Source organism: Ceratotherium simum, chromosome 32 (genome assembly GCF_057802395.1).
Source record: "Ceratotherium simum simum isolate JZ-2026a chromosome 32, ASM5780239v1, whole genome shotgun sequence".
Taxonomy (NCBI): Eukaryota; Metazoa; Chordata; class Mammalia; order Perissodactyla; family Rhinocerotidae; genus Ceratotherium; species Ceratotherium simum.
In genome coordinates this window covers 20,730,269-20,750,277 of record NC_141931.1, presented here as the reverse complement: position 1 = coordinate 20,750,277, position 20,009 = coordinate 20,730,269, and the positions used below count along the sequence as shown (strand labels likewise).

Here is a 20,009-nt window from a genome sequence, read left to right as displayed (position 1 = left end):
ACTGGACTTAAAATAAGTCACTTATAATGAGTCAAGCCCACACAGGATGGCAGGACACTGGAAAGCTACAGCACTGGACGGGGCTGAGAACATTCCTCACAAAGAAGGCCAGGTTATAACACTGACCTCACACAGAATCGGGTCAAGCTCATGTACTTGACTTCTTCCTTCTCGTGGAAATTTCCATTAGCCTCACTAGTTTGAGCCTCAGATTTGAGCCCAGGATCCTCGTACCTGATGTCTCCGGGCAGGTCCCGTGCATGAGGCCAAACATGTTTCCACAGGCCTTGCTCACAGCAGCCATCTTGGCCAGGACAGGAAGGTTGTGAATCACAAAGGACACCTCGTTCCTCTGTTGCTTGGCCAGGTTCTGAGCGTGGCCCAAAATTCCAAAGCCCGTGATGTCCGTGGCGGCGTGGGCATTGAATGTGTGCATGAGTCCTGCAGCTAAGAGTGGACAGATGAGGCATTTATTATCTGGTATAAGAAATGGTGACTCTGAGAGAAAAAAAAAACACCCTTCCTCAACTCAAAATCTTAAATATTCTTTTATCTCCAAATTTCTAATTTGTCAGGGTGATGGCATCAAGGAATAATGAAACATTAATTTTTTAAAAATCAGCAAAACCCAGAGTGAAATTCCTGATTTCTTATTCCAATTTGAACCACTCAGACCTATCAGCAGCTTCAATCAACAGTAATTTCTCAAGAAACTAAAAAATCTGTATAAAGGTAAACTACTATCTCAAGAAAAGGTAAACCTGGCTAAACGATCCTAAAATCAAAGAACAGGACTTTTTAAGATTGTCTGACCTAAAGTCAAGGAACTCTCGATAGAAGTGAGTTGCCTGAAAGGTTAATATCTTTTTTATTATTAAATTTAAAAAATTAATACACTTTATTTTTTTTGAAAAATTGAGTGGAAAGTGCAGGAAGTTCCCATATACTCCCTCCCACTCCCCCCTTTCTCCTATTATTAACATCTAGCATTACTGTGGTACATCTGTTACAAGTGAGAAGTCAATACTGATACATTATTATTAACTAACCTTCATGGTTTGCATTAGGGTTCACTTGATGTTCTACAGTCTATGGGTGCTCACAAATGTATATATAATGACATGTATCCACCATCTTGGTTGCTCTCAACTTTGGGCAATTAAAATAAAGCTGCAACTAGTATCTGTGTGCAGGTTTTTCACCGACAGAAGCAGCAGGTTTTTCACGGATAGAAGTTTTCTACTTATTTGGATAAATACCAAAGAGCACAATTGTTAGAACATATGTTATTTTAGTATATGTAGTTTTGTAAGAAAACTGCCAAACTGTCTTCCAAAGTGGCTGTACCATTTTGCATCCCCACCAGCAACGCAAGTTCCTATTGCCCTACATCCTCACCGGCATTTGGGTGTTGTCAGTGTTCTGGATCATACAGTAGTAGTATCTATTGTTGTTTTAATTTGCAATTCCCTAATGGCAGGACGCGAGCATCTTTTCATATGATTATTTGCCATCTGCCTAGCTGCTTTGGTGAGGTCTCTATTCTCATCTTTTGCGTGTTTTTTAATTGGGTTGTTTGTTCTCTTATTGTTGAGTTTTAAGAGTTCTTTGTCTACTCTGTATACCAGTCTTTTATCAAATATGTTTCATAAAGATTTTCTCCCCGTCTGTGTCTTGTCTTTTCTTCCTCTTAGTGTCTTTCACAGAGCAGGAGTTTTCTACAATAATGAAGTCCAACTTATCGATTTTTCTCTTTTATGGATAGTGCCTTTGGTGTTTTATCTAAAAAGTCATCACCAAACCCAAGGTCACCTACATTTTCTTCTGTTATCTTCTAGGAGTTTAACAGTTTCGCATTTTACATAGGTCTACAATGCATTTTGAGTTAACTTTTATGAAGGGTGTAAAGGCCTGTGTCTAGGTTAATTCTTTGTTGTGGATGACCAGTTGCTCTGGCAATTTGTTGAAAAAATCATTTTCTCCATTGAATTGTGTTTACTTCTTTGTCGGAGATAAGTTGACTCTATTTACGTGGATCTATTTCTGGACTCCCTCTTCTGTCTCACTGATCTGTCTGTTCTTTCACCAATACCACACTGTCTTGATTACTGTAGCTTTATAGTAAGAACTAAAATCAGGTAGCGTCAGTCCTTCAACCTGCTCTTATGCAATGCTGTGCTGGCTGTACTGGGTGTTTTGCCTCTCCATCTAAAACAGTTTGTTGAGAATTAGTTTGTTGATATTTACAAAATAACTTGCTTGGATTTTGATTGGGATTTCACCAAATATAGAGATCAAGTTGTGACGAACTGACATCTTAACAATATTGAATCTTCCTATCCATGAACATGGAATACCTCTCCATTTATTTACATCTTCTTTGATTTCTTTCATCAAACTTTGCAGTTTTCCTCATATAGATCTCACACATATTTTGTTAGATTCATGTCTAAGTATTTCATTTTAGGGGAGAGTGACTGAAAGCCTAAATTTTAAAAATTAAATACCTCTTTCTCATGAAATGGAATATGCCCTATGTTCACACAAGTAGTCTTGAGTTAATGCCTTTTTTGGTACACTTTTTTTTTTTTGCCGAGGAAGATTTGCCCTGAGCTAACATCTGCTGCCAATCTTCCTTTTTTTGTATGTGAGCCACCACCACAGCATGGGCATTGACAGATGAGTGGTGTAGGTCCGTGCCCGGGAACCAAACCCGGGCTGCCGAAGCGGAGCACACCAAACTTAACCACTACACCACCGGGGCTGGCCATACATTTCCTCTTTTTAGACCAAGATCTCTTACTTAGGTGCCTTCTCAACAACAGAGGCAGAGAGAAGTGACATTTCTAGTCTATCATGGTGGCTAAGCAACCAGACATACCATTCTATCAACATGTCTGTACCTAGTACAATGAAGTAGCCAATGACATTTAATAAAGCCGTGACCTGCACTTCAGAAGCTCTTCCCAGTGCCATCTTGGATGAGCTTTCAGGACTAGAATATATAAGAGAACACACCGAATCCTCTAGTCAGTAATAGAGATTCCATTTTTAAAGTACTGATTAACACTTCTTTGCTGTATGGGGAATTACTATTGCTCATTTTTATTATGAAACTTTTACTGAAACACAAAAGTAGAAAGAGTAGTATACTACAATGAACTCCCATGTACCCAACGATACCACCATCACCACCTTTCTGCTGGGGTCTCATCTATTCCTGCCCACTTGTTTGGGGGTGTGGGTTGGGTGGATAATTTTAAAGCAAACCCCAGCCATAGCACTTCACCTATAAATATTTCTGTATGTACCCCTAAAAGATAAAGACTTGTTACCATAACCACAATACCATTATCATACCAACAAAATTGATATTACATTTGATATCAATAATATCAATAACGATACTTGATACACTTAACTGACTGCAGTCACTCTTCTTTTTGATTCTCAAACTGTCTCCTCCCTCCCCCCATTTGACTGGTGGGAGCCTCTTCACGTTACGGTGAAGTGACATGTCCCGCTGGTTGTTGAAAGCTCCATTACTTTCAGGCACAGGATGTCCCAGGCTTCTCTTTTGTATTTCCTGTCCCAGAGTTGGAATCAGGCATTTCCCCAAGGAGTCATGGTGCTTTTTAGTGGCAAACGGTAATTTTCAGATCAGAATTTGAGAACCAGGAGTTCATTAATACTGGGTCATCACTGTTTCTAGGCCTCCACAATAGGCTCAGAAATAAGCATTTTTAGAGGAAAAAAATCTTGAGTTCATATGGATAATTCCAAATTAAAGATTACAGTTTCTACTTAGCTTCTTTGATCTTCTTTCTTTTCTATTATTCTTAAATTCCTTGTTTCTAACTACATTAATTTATTTGCTTTATCTTACTATATCAACATTCCCACAAACACAAACCCACTGAATACAAAAAGATACTTTTGTGGGTTTTTGTCCTGAGGATATACACTGAAAATACCAGGCTCAACATGACTTGAAATAATTCTTCCCCGTGTGGTTTTGCTACTAACTTGGTATTTGTTAGGCAACTTTGTTTTGATTTGGTTTACATGTGTAAGATATGCTCTTTTTTTAATTTTTTAACTATAGAAAACTATATAAAACATTTATTTCAAAGTCAAACTTATAAAACAAAGCATGTTCAGAGAGGATCTGCTTCTTCCCTATTCCCTCTTACATGTAACAATTTTTATTAATGATTTATTTTTCCACTGCTTCTCTTTGAAAGTGTGATATACATATTACTACCTCATATTCATATATGAACACACAAAATGTAGCACACACATACATGTTTCCATCCCTTGCTTTTTTCATTTGATCATACCCTGGAGATAGCTCCCTGGTAATAAAGATCTCCCATTCCTTTTTATAGCTGTAGAGTATTCCACTGTGTGCAGGCAGACTAGAGAATTCAGTCATCTACTGATGGGCATTTGGATTGTTTCCTTCTTTTGCAATTCTAAACAGTGCTTCAGTGAAGAGCCTTGTAGATATGTCATTTCATATTTTGCTACTGTAGCTTTGGGACAGATCCACAGAAGGTGGACTACTAGGTCAAAATAAATGCCCATGTAATTTTCCTAGATAATGACCATTTACTCCACCACAAGCATTCTGCCATATTGTATCCCTACCTATGATTTATAAAAAAGGAGGATGGGGGAATCTTAAAGGCTCAAATACAAGCAAACTAATAATCCATATGGACAAAAACAGAGCCATTACAAATCACTTTCTTATTGTTAAAATTACTTAATTTGAAGGACCAAAAAAAGGAAAAAGACTCCTTATACAGTTTGAGTGACACAGAACAGAAACATGAGTAAAAAGCCTCAGTTGTAAGTGATGAGAACATGTGAAGACAAAGAAGTAAGTAATTACAATTCAACTTTGGAATATAGCCAAAGATATGTTCCTGGAATGCAGAAAAAAATTACAGAAAAACTTAATCTCTAACAAATTGTTCAAAAGTAGGCAAAAAGTAAATTAATTCTGGTACGTGTCTCTGGTAGAACATCTAGCCACTAAAAATTATGTGTACTAGGATTATATAATATGGAAAAAATTTAGTAATGTTAAATGAATAAAAGCAGATTCAAAATACACATAAAATGTATGATAACCCCTAGTTTAAAATATTAACAATAAAACAACAGTAAACCACCAACCAACCAAACAGAAAAAACTCCTACAACAATACATAAAAATATTAACAGACGCTAATTTGGGGTGGTGGATAACATCGCGGACAATGTTTTTTCTCACCTTTTTTCATTGTCTAAAAACTCTTCTATAATAAGCATATGATTTTTTAGAGTAAAAAAAATATATAAAATAAACGGGAAGAGAAGAGATATTAAGGAACCTTTTTAAATGTAGCGCATCATTGTACACTGTGGTGTACGACCACTCTGGGCAACAATTTGGCACCATCTAGAAAAGCTGAGGCACTACTGACCTCCTACACACGGGCACCAGCAGTGAGAAATGAATGAATACAGCCACACACCAGGGATGACACTCAGGAACATGGTAGACCCAACACCAAGAAAAACAGACAGGTAAGATTCAATAAAGCGAAAAATGCAAAACTTATTGTCTAAGGATACAAGCCAAGCCTATGTGATAAAAATACTTCAAAATGCATGAGAATAAACATTAGATTCAGCAGTGGTCACCCTTCAGCAGGAATCCAGGAGCTGGGTGTGCGAGGGACACCTCTGGGCTTCCAAGGCCATGCTGTTTCTTACGAGATGGTGGGCACATGGTGCTGCACTGTTGTTCCTTAAGTCCTGCACTTATCTTATAAAATTCTCCTGTATCAACTCAGTATCTAATTTAAAAGTTTTAATAAAGAAGGTGGGAAAGACTGATGTTGGAAAAAAATCTCTTTTCACATTTTAACTTGAAAATCAGAGTGTCAGATGAGATCTTTAAAGATCCCATGGTCAACGCTAACATCTCATTTTTCTTTTTTTTTTTTTTTAATAATTGGAGACCTCATGGCTTAAGTATTACACATATTTCATTCCAACTCATTTGGAGAAATTGAACAATAGAAGGGGTAAGATAAGAAAAATGCTTTCAAATGCATTTCTGATTGCTGGCTCGGGACTCCCAAGCAAGTACTAAATGAAGAGTGATTTTGTCCAGGACAAGATTTTTGAACTTCAAGTATCTTCAAAGTTCCAAAATAGGATGCCACACAACCCAAGTCCTTAAATACTACATGCAATTGATGACAGAGAAAAATCAGTACTTTCAGGATAAAAAGTATGTATTTCCGACACTGGCTTATGTAGATGGAATGTGTGGTGTCAGAGAAACAGCAGTTTTTGTAGTTACATTTAGGTTTGACAACAGGATCTGCATGAATTTCTTACATGTACTTCCTTTCTGCCAAAGGGGAAAAACAGGATCCAATTCACAGGATTATTAAAAAGAAAATGCCCATGAAGTACCAAGAAGAATGACTCACGCGTGATACGCAGAGCTCCCTCACCGGATCCGTGTTTAATGAGCACCTGTGGTGTGCTTTCACTCTTCTAAGTGCTGGGGACACTGCAGTGCACAAGAACGAAAACTCCTGCTCCCTGGAGCTGACATTCTAAAAGCTGGTTCGTTTCCAAATTACCTACAAAGAGCAACCCTCACGAATTCTCCAGAAACAGCTCCTCTGGCCGTTCAGAGGTGAGGACTTGAAAGACCCACAAGAAGAGCTTCCTTCTTAATTATAAAATACATCTGGTACTTTCTATACACGTATGAAAGCCAATAAAAAGCAAGTATAAGATGCTTAAACTATTATCAAGTGATTCCCTAGACAAGCCTTGCTGCTTTCCAGAAAATGAATTCTGGCTCTTGAACCATCCTGTTTTATTTTAAACTGCTTTTAAAACTCCTAGCATAGTACCAAAGTACTGTTCCATTACCATGCACAAAGACTGTGAAATGGCCTCAATTTCTTAGTAAATCGTTGAGAAGAACAGGGCATAATATTTAAAAGCATCATAAGCAGTGGGTTCAAAACATTATGAGCATATCTGGTTTCGAATCCTGGGTCCACCACTGATTAGCTGTGTGACCTTGAGCAAGTTACTTAATCTCTCTGTAAAATGAGGATAATAATAGCTACCTCATAAGCTTGTCATAAGAATTAAATGAGTAAGTATGTCAAGTTCCTGGTTACATTAATAACTAGCAAATAAATGGTAATCACTATTATTATTACTTTTTATCAGCATTAGGAAGCTTAGACTAGAAATAAAATGTGAAGAAAAAAATTATGACATGAATGTCATCATTACTCATTTATATACCCAAACCTAGGAATTAACAATGTCAACACAAATTAAAAAATAAGTCAAATACTTCTGAAAATATGCTATATAAATTTCTTTTCCGTTTTTATTGGGGCACAGAGGAATTCAATACTGCCCATAATCACAGAAATTTAGAATTCAAAGACGACAGAGAAAATATAACCCCAACTCTCCATTTCACAGACTCAGAAACTGAATTCATTAATCCGTCCACATTTACGCTGCCTCTGCTCTGCGTCCGGTGCTGTTCTCACTGTGAGGTTCTAAGCCCAAGGGGGAATAAAGATGCTGGTGAAGCCACAGTACCGTGCAGAGCTCCAAGTGCACAAATGAAGGAGCTGGAGAAAAACACGTGCGTGACCTGACGACCTGTCTAACATATTGTTTAGGCTAGTCACTGCGCACTTACTTTCTCTAATGCCGGTCACAGCTAACGGGCATTTCTGTCAAGAACACACAATGTATTTGGAGTCCCACTAGAGACCCACGGACCCCAAACCAGGAACCAACAGAAGAGGGTCTGCAGGCACCAGCCAAAGCTGGCCCATGGCCTGTTTCTCCAGCTAAGAATGGCTTTTTTAACATGTTTAACGAGTTGTGGGGGGGATTCAATACGCAACTGAGACCATACGTGGCCCGTAAAGACTAAACGCCTTCCCACCCGGGCCCTCTTCAGAAAGCTCGCCCACCCGTGCAGTGGGCAGCCCTCCCGCCCCAGTACCTGTTCTGTTGAGCCTCGCCATGTTCATCATCGCCTCCTGGTACGCCAACTCCACATCTTCTTGGGTGACCACGAGTTTAATTTTGTTCCACTTTTCAGGCTAATAGGAACACAGATAGGAGAAAATCAAAGAGAGAGAAAAGATAGGAAAAAGGTGATTAACTTTTACTTCCAACTACTGAGAAAAAGAACATACTTTTTTCAGTGTCATCTTCTGGAGGGTTTTGTTTACCTGATTTTGTACACAAAATTAAGTTTTCTCACTTTTTTTTCCTGTGACTATTATTTTAGGTGTCCATTAGACATATCATCATGGTTTCTTTTCTCTTCTCAAGCCACACTTCTCCAGTCAAATTCCGCAGCTTGCTGGATAGGTAAACCCAGCAGGACATACGGCTGCCATGTGAGGGCAGTAAAAAGGTGTGCTAACACCGGTGTAGCTTCTCCTCTGCGGGGGTGTAAACCACATTGCGAGTAGTTCTGAACGCCCTTTGGTTCTTCTCCCATCTGCCCTCTTAAGCCGAGGGCTTTCATTCTCCATATAATTACACTTGTGCTGAGTTCACCTGAGTTCTGGATCAAGCCATCTTGATGGACAAACAAATGCAAGGACAACTTCCACTGGACGCACATCAAGGACAGCCTTGGGTGACCACAGAGGGTATCGCTTTGGGGTCTTTCCCTTTTTTCCTCAGTCGGATTTTCAAAGAGTCTAGCATCACGACGCTGGGTTGATAACATCCTGTCATCATGGTCCAGTAATGATGGACCATGATCACTCACGCACTCATTCACTGTTTCAATAACACCCAGTAACCTACCACTCAACGCACTAACTTCAGTCTATCGACGTGTTCCTCCTTTATCCCCCAGAGGGAATAACTATTCTGAATTTTATACTTGCCATTCCCCTGCCTTTCAAAAAACAGTATTCCCATATGTATCGATGCCTATACAATATACTCTTCCGTTGCTTCTGACCTTTACAAGAAGGGTATTGTGCTGTTACACAGTCTTTGGAACTTGCTTTTTAAAATTCTGAGCATTTTTTAAAAACTGGTAAAAAGCGAGGGCTGTGCCAGGTTGGGGGTGGGGAGAAGGGAAGGAACCCACCGCTCCTCATCGATGCTCCTTTCCCTCAGCTGCTTCCCCACCCCGGTTAAAAACTCGGGCCCGGGCAGTCGTACTAGAAAGCTGCTCTGAGACTACTGCCCTGTAACAGCCCTCCAATCTAACATACAAATCACCACACTCGATTGGAAGTGTCCCCATCATCACCGGAGGAGAAGGGAGAAATAACTAAAGAACGTGGCAGCCCAAGAGATTTTCTCTACTCTGCTGTATCAAGCCAACATACACCCGGCTGAGGAATAACATATAACTATTCTTCTTTTTCAACTGTTTCTCAGGACCGGTAGTTTCAGATGACAGTTGTAGAAATTAAAAGCAATAAGATATGTGAGAGTATACCACGATCGTATTAGTTTTTGAGTTGTTACGGCAATGAAAAAAGTCTTAAGTGAAGTATGATTATAGCTCAGGGGAAAAGTGACTCAGGATAAATATCTTCATATTCTAGATGCTTTCTCCATGAGGTAATTATTCATCAACACATTCTGAGTTACTAATTAGTTTAAAAAGACAAAAACAACCAAAAAAACCAACCAAAAGCCCCATGACTAAAATAATTTAAACTGTCAATAATCCTGGCCTTATTTATACCCCAAACACCACACTTTCCACACATTCTCCTCCATATTATTTTTTAGTGATGTTTAAGATAAGATAAAGCTATCTCAGCACCAAATAAGCCGAACCCACTGCCTCCCAAAGTCTCTTCACAGATTATCTTTGAAGCCGCAAGCTGGGCTTACCTACTTTAAGCGTTCAATGCACAAAACTTTGATTTAATAAAAGAATATGGAGAATTCCTAGGATTTCTATAAGGACTTGACAGACACTAAATTCCCTGGTGGTAGCACTAAAGGGGCTCATTTTTATTTATTTATTTTTTTGTGAGGAAGATTAGCCCTGAGCTAACATCTATTGCCAATCTTCCTCGTTTTTGCTTGAAGAAGATGGGCCCTGAGCAAACATCCATGCTCATCTTCCTCTATTTTGTATATGGGACGCCTCCACAGCATGGCTTGATGAGTGGTGTGTAGGTCTGCACCCAGGATCCAAACCCGCCACCTCCAGGCAGCCAAAGCGGAGTGCGCCAACTTAAGCACAAGGCCACCAGGGGGCTCATTTTTAGAAGACAAGCTGCTAACCTTGAGAGGCTCTAATAGATCTTAACCATGTTAAAACACGTCCAAGGGGAAGGGCTTACTTTGTGGACGAGAAGCAGCATTTACTTCAGGAGCAGCTCCGTCTTCCTGTAGCAGCACACTCCAGCACCGGCAGACTAGAGACACTCATCTGACCTGACGTGTAGAGTGGTTGCCCCTTCTCTCCAAACCCCACCACTAAACCTACCATGCCCCTGAACACTGCTGGTCAGCTCCCCCTCCCCCACCACAGGCAGCCGCTCACTCACAATATCCAGCCACTGGTGCACGGCCACGGCCACTTGTGTCCCCAGGGGCTTCGTCAGCACCAGCACATCCCCTGGCACTGCGTTATCTGGCCTGAAGGAAAAAACAAGGGCAGGTGCTAGTCAAATCAACCAAGGAGATAAATTCATCATCGGTTAAACAGGAGAAAAAAAAGGCTGTTAAAAACACATTTGGTTTCACAAACACTTACTTAAATTTAAGCCACTATCACCCGTGTTAGAGCCTTGCGACTTGCCACTGAGGCTACTGCTGGAACAAAACATTAAAAGACAATCGAAGAGCCCACAGACTTAAACATACAGGCCAACGACTTACTACAATGATTCCAAAAAAATGTACAAAGAAGCAGACCACTTAGCCTTCAAAGGCCTCCTCAGGCCCTAATTCAGCCGTGCTCACCTATCCTTTTCAATGCAGACCCACCACCGTTCTGAGGCAACAAGACTTCTGGAACAAAGACCGTTTTTAATGATCACATATATGGGAGACATGCAGGTGCTATTTCTCAGGCTGCGGGATTTTTCAGGCAATCGAATTTGGCTCAAGTCTGTGGGTCTAATGTTTTGGTGATTTCAGCACCAAAGTTTTCAAACTCAGACTGACCAGTAAGTTTCCTACTTGGCACCTGGTTGGTCTGTCTTAAAGACAGAAGGCAAATACTAAAAAGGCAGCCCTAAAACAAAAACACTGATCTCCCAAAGAAAACTGCTATTACACTTGCATCCTCACTCTGTCTTCTTGTCTCAGTTCAAGAAGCTGTCCACACGGCTGTTCCACCCCGATGCTGGATGACTCAAATCCTCACCCAAATGGATGAAAAAGCCAGGGGCACAGGCCTGAAAATCAACTAACTCCCCAGCTCATCTTGTACTTGTATCCACCGTTAGCTTCAAAAAGTATTAATTCTGTGACAGTAGACAAGAAACTCATTTTCCAAAAACTAGACCTTAAGACATAAATGTTTTTCAGTTCTGACTCAGCCATACCTTAAAGCTGATACGTTCTTGCATATCACTGGTTATGTGCAACCTACAAACTCATGTCAAGTTAAGTGTGATAAAATTACTGGGTTATTTTTAAATTCATGGGCAATATTTTATGAAATATAACCATGCTAATAGGCTATTCACATTTTACAAAGTAAATACATGTTGTTGACAAAAAATTCATTGATGCTTGTTTTATTAATTCTTCCTCTCTAATTGTTTGCTACCACTAAGCTCTTTTTCTACTGGAAAGCTGGAATGGGTGAGACAGATGGACTCTAGGATCTTTTGTCCCAACTAAGTGGAAAGTTTCAGAACTACTGACATAAAACATAGGAAAATAAAACCTGGTCGTAAGTAATGCAAGATCCTTAACATGAAAGCTGTCAGATAATGGGTCTAAAAGGAGCTCCCATCAATTAAAAATACGGCCAAAAGATATGAATATATGAAAAGTATGCTCAACTTGACTCATAGGAGTAAGGCTTAAACCACCAGACGCACTGAAAAAGACCAGGAAGTTTACCACACTGTGGCGGTTAGGACACAGGGAAATGGACACTCATTCACTGCTGGTGGAGCATAAACTGGTGGAGCCTCCACAGGGCAGCCTGGAGATGTCTATCAGATTACATATACACGTGACCTAGCAATTCCATTTTGAAAATTTTCTTACCAATAGATTCACACATGTGCACAATGACCTATGGATAAGGTTACTCGCTGGAATACTATTTGTAATGTCAAAATAATTGAAAATAATCTAAACGTCAATAGTAGATTGGTTAAGAATACCCAAGACTGCTAAACATGGAGCCTCCAGGAAGGGAAAGTGGTGATGCTGGATGGAGGAGGGACTTTGCACTGAAGAGCCTTTTATACCTTTTGAATTCTGGACCACGTGAACACAGTACCTATCAGTGCCTATTCACAAAATAAGTGGAGTGTCTACTTCCTTCAGGATGGGTGGCTTTTCTTAACAAGACATCAAACATGGAATGTCACACTTGTGTTCAAAGAGAAACTTCTCCAAAGATCTAGAAATGGCCAGAAAGCACATGAAAAGATGCTCAATATCATTAGCCACCAGGTAAATGCAAATCAAAACACAGTGAGATATCACTTCACACCCACTAGGATGGCTATTATCAAAATGACAGACAATAAAACAAATACTAGAGAGGGAGTACAGACACTGCAATTCTCATACATTGCTGTTGGGAATATAAAATGGTGCAGCCACCTTGGAAACCAGTGTGATGGCTCCTCAAGTTAAAGAGAGTTACCACATGACCCAGTAATTCTTAGGTACATACCCAAGAGAATCAGAACCTATGTCCACACAAAAAACTTGCACACAAATGTTCACAGCAACATCATTCATCACAGGTTGAAATAACCCAAAGGTCCATCACCTATGAATAGATAAATTGTGGTATGTCCATACAATGGAATATTATTCAGCCATAAAGTGGAATGAAACATTGACCCATGCTACAACATGAGCGAACCTCGAAAACATGCTCAGTTAAAGAAGCCCATCACAGATCACATATTGTATGATTCCACTTATATAAAATGTCTAGAATAGGCAAATCCATAGAGACAGAAAGTAGACTACTGGTTTCCTGACAATGCAGGAAGGAGAGAATTGGGAGTGACTGCTTATGGATGCAAGGTTTCTTTTTTTGGGTGATGGAAATGTTCTGGAATTCAACAGTAGTGATGGTTGCACAACCTCATGAATACTAAAAATCAATGAATTGTATACTTTAAAAAGTTGAATTTTATGTTGTGTGAAATGTTATAATAATTATACTTCAATAAAAAAATCTAAAATTTTAAATAAAACAGGAATGAAGTACTGATACATGCTACAAAATGGATGAACCTTAAAAATATTATGCTAATATTATGTAAAGTGAAAGACGCCAGGTTGGGGGTAGAGGGAACAGGGAGTGACAGCCAAGCGGGACAGGTTTCTTGCTGGGGTGATGAAAATGTTTTAAATCCACTCTGGTTGATGGCTGCACAACTCTGTGAATGTACCAAAGACCACTGAATTATATCCTTTATATGGGTGAATTGTATGGTATGCAAATTATATCTCAATATACCTATTTTAAAAAAAGAAAAAGAGAATCAGGCCAGGTGACAAGAAACAAAATCCACTTACATGATAAACTCATTGGGCTGGCAGACAGTCGTAGCCACTCCTCCCAAAACAATCCAGGGGTTTAACACTGTTTGGCCGCCTGTTACAGATGTGCCTGCCTCCTCTGCTGCATCTTTAAAACCCTGTATAATTAGGGGCATCACTTTATCCCTTTCCTAGGGTTTAAAAGGACACAAATTAAAAGTCACATAATTCAGTTCAAAACCCAGAAAAGAGAGTTTACACTTGTAGTTACAAAAAGGATCATAAAACCCTAGAGGCAGTCATGTAAGTCACAGAAGGGGCAGGGAGTAACAGATGTAAGTAGGGAATAGTTTATATTGTAGCCAGCTTATCAAAAGCTGGGAGATGTTCTAGGTTACAATTTGAACAAAGCCCAGACAACAAAGAAGTAAACACTGGGACGTGACGAGGTGCACAGGCTGCTCTATACCTGAGCCAGCTCTTTATTTTTTTATTTATTTATTTTTTTGTGAGGAAGATCAGCCCTGAGCTAACATCCATGCCAATCCTCCTCTTTTTGCTGAGGAAGACTGGTCCTGAGCTAACATCCGCGCCAATCTCCCTCCACCTCATATGGGAGGCCGCCACAGCATAGCCCGACAAGCGGTGCATCAGTGCACGCCCAGGATCTGAACCCAGGCCGCCAGCAGCAGAGTGCGTGCACTTAACCGCCACACCACGGGGCCGGCCCCCCGAGCCTTGGGGTCCTTAAGGATCCCAAGACTAGCTGAGTACATGCCCTGGGTCTATAAGGCTAGGCCAGTCCACAAGCCTGGTGTGGAGGTGCTATTACAGTGGCCTAGACTTTACTAAAACAAAATGTCTTGGCTTCAGTCTATCCAGAAGAAAGAAAGGGAAGCAGATGGCAGAAATGAAAATACGAATAGGCCAGACGCTCTATTTTAATCTACCGATAGCTGCCAAAAAGCGGAGGGCTGGACAGGACACAGCAGCCACGCAGCCTGGGCTCCTCATGTTACAGATGTGGGCATGAAGGGCTAACCAGTCAAGTGATGCGACCAAGACAAGAGACCAGTAAGCAGCTGTACGATCTCCCACTTACCCTGTCGGTCATTTTATTACTGACTCCAAGGAGCATCAGCATATTGTCACATTCTGTGACCCCCATGGCGTAGAGGTCACTGAGGACATTGGCACATGCTATCCTGCCCTGGAAGAGAGGGGAGATGTGAGAAAGGACAACCAAGGGACTTTCCACGTGCAGACACAAAGAGCGAGCGTACGGAGCGCCTCCCAGGAGAACTCGGGGACTTTCCAGGGATGTGGGCCTCAGTGTCTGCGACGTGCAGATCACGACCTGCCCTTAACCACAGCACCACTTGGCCGTTCACACTTTCTCAGACATTCCTGTCACCACCTTTTCTTCCTTGTGCAGAACAAACACATTTCCATGCTCTCTCTCATTCTGAATATTGCGAGAAGCCGGCAGTTTACTAAGATGGGGAACGGGGAGCAGGGGAGACGTTGGGGGGAAGCGAGGTGGGAGTTGATGGTTTGGGAGGAAGAGTTATGGAGTGAAAAAGCTGGAAAACAACTGTCCTGAAGCAAACTTGGAAACAGCCACTTATCCCAAACAGATTCTAAAAAAATGTTGACTTTATCAGTTACAGAGAAGACGGTCTCTATACACTGAAATAGAGAAATGTTTGTAGCTTCTTTTCAAGGCTGTGGGAAATAAACAGGGAAATCATCTTGTTTGAGAAACCAAAAAATGGAAGAAATAAAACACACCCAGGCCTGAAGTTAGGTTGTTTTTTAAAGAAAAAGAGAAGCATTTCCCAGTAAACTATGCGATTTTATTAAGGGACTTTAGAGCAGTACATATTAGAAATGCCACAATGAAGATTTTTTTATCACCATTGGAGATTTTTTAATGTAAGTTGCCATTGCCTAGACAGTAAAGAAGAAAACAACACATTTTTATTCTGACATAAGGATAATCCAACTCCAAAGTATTATCATTCTTAGTGGCCGTTTGATGGCTTGGCTAGGTTTTCTGACGAGTTCCTGGCAGATCAAGCGAGCTCAGTAGCCCTCTGTGACTCACTTTCAACTGTGATGAGGGCAACAGGTGGGTTGTGACTCGGAGGTGCCAGGCGCTGGTTAGGGCTGCAGCCGTTTACTGCCCCTCCTGTTCTGGGCTCTCTCAGATGCTCTTAAGAGATGCTGGAAAAAGGATGAATTCTGGTTCTAGCCACCTCTGCCACCTGGTGAGGTAGGAAACTTGGGGTGTGGCACACCTCAGTCTCTCAGGTGTCCTGCTCTAGAGGAGAGAACAGATGGACATGCAGAGGCCAAACAGGTTTCTAGTAACCTGCATGCTTGTCAATGGCATCTGAGAGGTGAACACCGCCCTCCCCCCATTTAGCGACCTCACGGCCTAAGTCCTTGTGTGTGCGGCTTGATCCCAGCGCCCGAGGCACACAGGAAGGACCTCTAGTATTTCATAACTACAGGATTCTCCCAAGCCCTTCATCACTCCTCTTGGCCGGTAGGGTAGAAGGGTTCAAGTTGGGCAGATTGAGGGGATGCTGGCTGCAACCATGCAATGAACAATTTGGAAAGCATCTAAGCAGAGAGCAGAGCATGATCGGTAGTTGGGAACTTTAATTCAGTAGTTTAGATACTTATTCTACACAGTGGTATACAACACAGTGACCAGGAGAGTGACCAGAATCAGATTAAGTGGTCAAGAAGTTGAACTGTGATGAGATGCTAAGCTCCTTATTTCTGGAAGGAAACATCTAGGATCAGTCCTACTGGAGACTATGGTAACATCTCTAGCCAGAAACACAGGAGTGTGGACATTCTACAAATGTCAAAGAAGGAAAGGTACAGGAACGAAAGAAGAAAACTACAAACACGTCAGTCAACAGACATGCTTAGTAGACAACAGGTGCTCTCACACAGACGCACACTCAAGTACAAAAGCAGCACACGGACTCCCCACGTCTGCCTTCACTGCTTTAAGCCCAGGCCCAAGTGTGAGATCCAATCGTCGTGACTGCCAGAGTCAGGGCAGCGGTGGGATGAGAACAATTTGGACATAACAAAGACAAAAACCCACACACATACACAAAACTCCAGCCACAACCCAAAACCCAACGAACAAGCAGCTCCAGATATAAAAACACATTAGGTCAAACTTACCATCATGTAAGGGTCATCGACGATGGGGTAAATGTAATCCGTGGTTTGAACCAAGGAAAGACCGCCATGCCTCAAAGGAATGACACAAGTATCCATTCCAATGCCTGCAAAGACGGAAGTCATCATCATCCGAAAATCAGAAGGAAAAGCCATTTCATTTTACACCATTAGTGTTCTGAACAAGAAGAGTTTTGTAGAAGATACTTAGGGAACACCGCACACTGCCAATAGAGCAGTGTGTTTCCTACCAAGAAGCATAACTGAAATAAACATGAAACATACAGCTAGCTTAAGACAGAAAATGAGAATAAAATCTGTTACTCATGAAGGCTCAGCTTCAATACAGTAAATTTTTAGACTCTAATGATGGCTTGGACAGAAATCTTCCTTTGTTACTCTATCACGTGGCTGGCACCATAGAGAATTTCTCTGAAGATGAGAATAGCATACCTGGGTCGTCTTATCTATAGTTACTTTGAGTGAACCTTTAGGCATTATTCTGTTTTCCCAACAGAAAGTCTGTAAAATATTTTACACATATAAAATCCATTTTTTTTGTGTGTGTGTGAGGAGGACTAGCCCTGAGCTAACATCTGATGCCAATCCTCCCCTCTTTTCTTGAAGAAGATTGGCCCTGAGCTAACATACGTGGCCATCTTCCTCCACTTTCCATGGGACGCCGCCACAGCATGGCTTGCCAAGCGGTGCGTTGGTGCGCACCCGGGATCCGAACCTGCAAACCCCGGGCCGCCGCAGCCCAGCGTGCGCACTTAACCGCTTGCACCACCAGGCCGGCCCCATAAAAATCCTATTATTACTTCTATATTTTAGTCAAAAATGAAAGTGACCAAAAAAAAAAAAAAAAAAAAAAAAGGAAAAGAAAAGGACAAAGCCAGAACAGGTATTCATCAATTCGTTGTTTCCAATCAAGCATGTACCTAACACTGAGGCATCTATGTGATCTCTCTCTCACACAGGTTCCCAAAAGCAATTTTTAAGACGAAACCTTAAAATTCCATGTTATTCCCCTTGTGAAAAACTTATAAATGTCACCTTTACTAATTTATACTACAAACAGGGAAAAAAACCAATTTGCTAAACAAGCTCTGGGAAATATTTCAATTTATTTTAAAATTGTTTCTGAATATTTAGAAAGATAATATAGACAACTGATGGGCTAATTAGAAATAATTCCCTTTTCCTGAAATCAGTTTAGAAATAGTCAAGACTAGCTACTGTAGGCTACATTTCTTTAAAAATCACCTGTAATGCAGATATTTTACAAATTCAGAGTGGCCTTCCCACCAAATAAGCTGAATAAACAGAGAGCTTTCCTACACGTCTCAAAAGGATGCCCTCCCGCCCTCTTATGAAGTATTCCAACTTTGCAACCCTACAGCCAATGGCAGAGCAAGACTCAGGATGAGGTACAAAAGGAAGCAAGTGGATGCTCTCCTCTCAATTCAGAATTCTTAACCAAATAGGAATAAATCGCATCCGAACCACAATGAAATGAGTAGATGGTACCTTTCATATTGTGCATAAGTAAAATTGCTACGGCACCACCATCTCAGCACCATGACAGCGACGTGCCCAACAGAGGCCGGCGCATGGAGGCACCTTATTTTCCAGGTCTTGGTCCATTATTACTAACGCAAAAATAAAATCAAGTTTTAATGAAAAGTCACAGACTCGGTGAAGCAGGCTGATTTTTTACTACACTAGATGGCAAAGCAGAAACTCTTGGAGGAAGATCCAGTTAGGGAATGGAGAGTTAGTTTCAGAATGGCAAGTCTCACAAATTTGAGACAATAGACAACACTTTACCAGTGATCAGTTTTCATGTGTGTTAGACGAGAATGTGTGCAATAATTCATCTAAACAGTGTATGGCGCAGCCTCTCAGAAATTCCATCTAACAACATTCTGCAGCACTTGAGTGGAAACAGGGCAAGCATCACAACTTAACTCATACTGATTGTCCCTAAATTGGTCATTCCAACAACTGGTTATTCCAAGTATATTACTATTCACTTTGGAAAAATGTGAAATATAGTTTTCTTTTAGGTTTTCATATAAACTACAGGACTATTGAAAGAGAAACTAAAAAATAGTTGCTAAATGTTAGCTTTAAATGTTTCTAATTTGGGTAATCTTAAATTTGAATTAAATTCATTGATTTGTAAAGCTTTTAATTTCTTAGCATCAGAGCATTTTAACTGATGACTCTTGAGCACGTTCCTAGGGCTAAAGAGAAGCTCACATTATCCACGTCCTCTCATAACCTTGACACCACTACCTACTAGAGTAAGGGTCTAGTGCCGTCCAGTATGGTAGCCACTAGCCACACGAGGTTATTGAGCATGTGAAATGTGGCTATTCCAAATTGAAATGCACTGTAAATGTAAGATACCAGATTTTAAACACCTAGTACCAAAAAAACCCCAACATTTCATTAGTAATGGTTTATATTAATTTTGTTAAAATTATATTCTTTTATATAGTGGATTAAACAAAATACATTAGAATTAATTTCACCTGATTCTTAGAATGCATACATTTAATACTGTAAATTAGTTAGAATACATCTAATAAACGTGTGCATTTAAAAGCTATTATGGTTCATCCTTCAATTAATGCCATCTTGCAATCAAGGAAATACGACAGTCTTAGAAAAAATTTAAAAACAGATAAAGACACTTGTGTGTGTAGACATATACACACATACATATATACATACACACACATGTATGTACTGTGTATGTGGGTACAGATATACACAGTACATTTACATACATAGATGATTTCTGGTACTCACAACAATCGCAAACAGTGAACATTACTATCCCATTGTATAGATTGGGAAACTGAGGCTCAAGAGGGTTAAGCAATGTGCCGAGAGTAACATTAGTGACTGGTAAGTGATTGTGTCAGGATATGAATCTAGATCTAACTTCAAAGCAAAGTTTTGGCCATTAAGATATACCACTTCTGTACAAGGTTTTAATACATACTCTGCTTCCTTCAGCATCCACCTGCTTGTAACCTGGGATC

At 40.5% G+C, this 20,009-nt stretch overlaps 1 protein-coding gene across 2 annotated transcripts in view; it reads right to left on the bottom strand.

The window, feature by feature from the left end:
- The window catches only part of SEPHS1 (selenophosphate synthetase 1), a 28,549-nt gene that overhangs the window by 3,366 nt on the left and 5,174 nt on the right, over positions 1 to 20,009 (bottom strand). For both annotated transcript variants that reach the window (XM_004425357.3, XM_014783660.2), the window contains exons 3-8: positions 16,957 to 17,060; positions 14,849 to 14,956; positions 13,783 to 13,937; positions 10,602 to 10,692; positions 8,063 to 8,162; positions 235 to 447 (exon numbers count right to left, since the gene is read on the bottom strand). In XM_004425357.3, the coding sequence (XP_004425414.1) occupies positions 235 to 447; positions 8,063 to 8,162; positions 10,602 to 10,692; positions 13,783 to 13,937; positions 14,849 to 14,956; positions 16,957 to 17,060 (771 nt within the window). The remainder of the gene's footprint in view (positions 1 to 234; positions 448 to 8,062; positions 8,163 to 10,601; positions 10,693 to 13,782; positions 13,938 to 14,848; positions 14,957 to 16,956; positions 17,061 to 20,009) is intronic.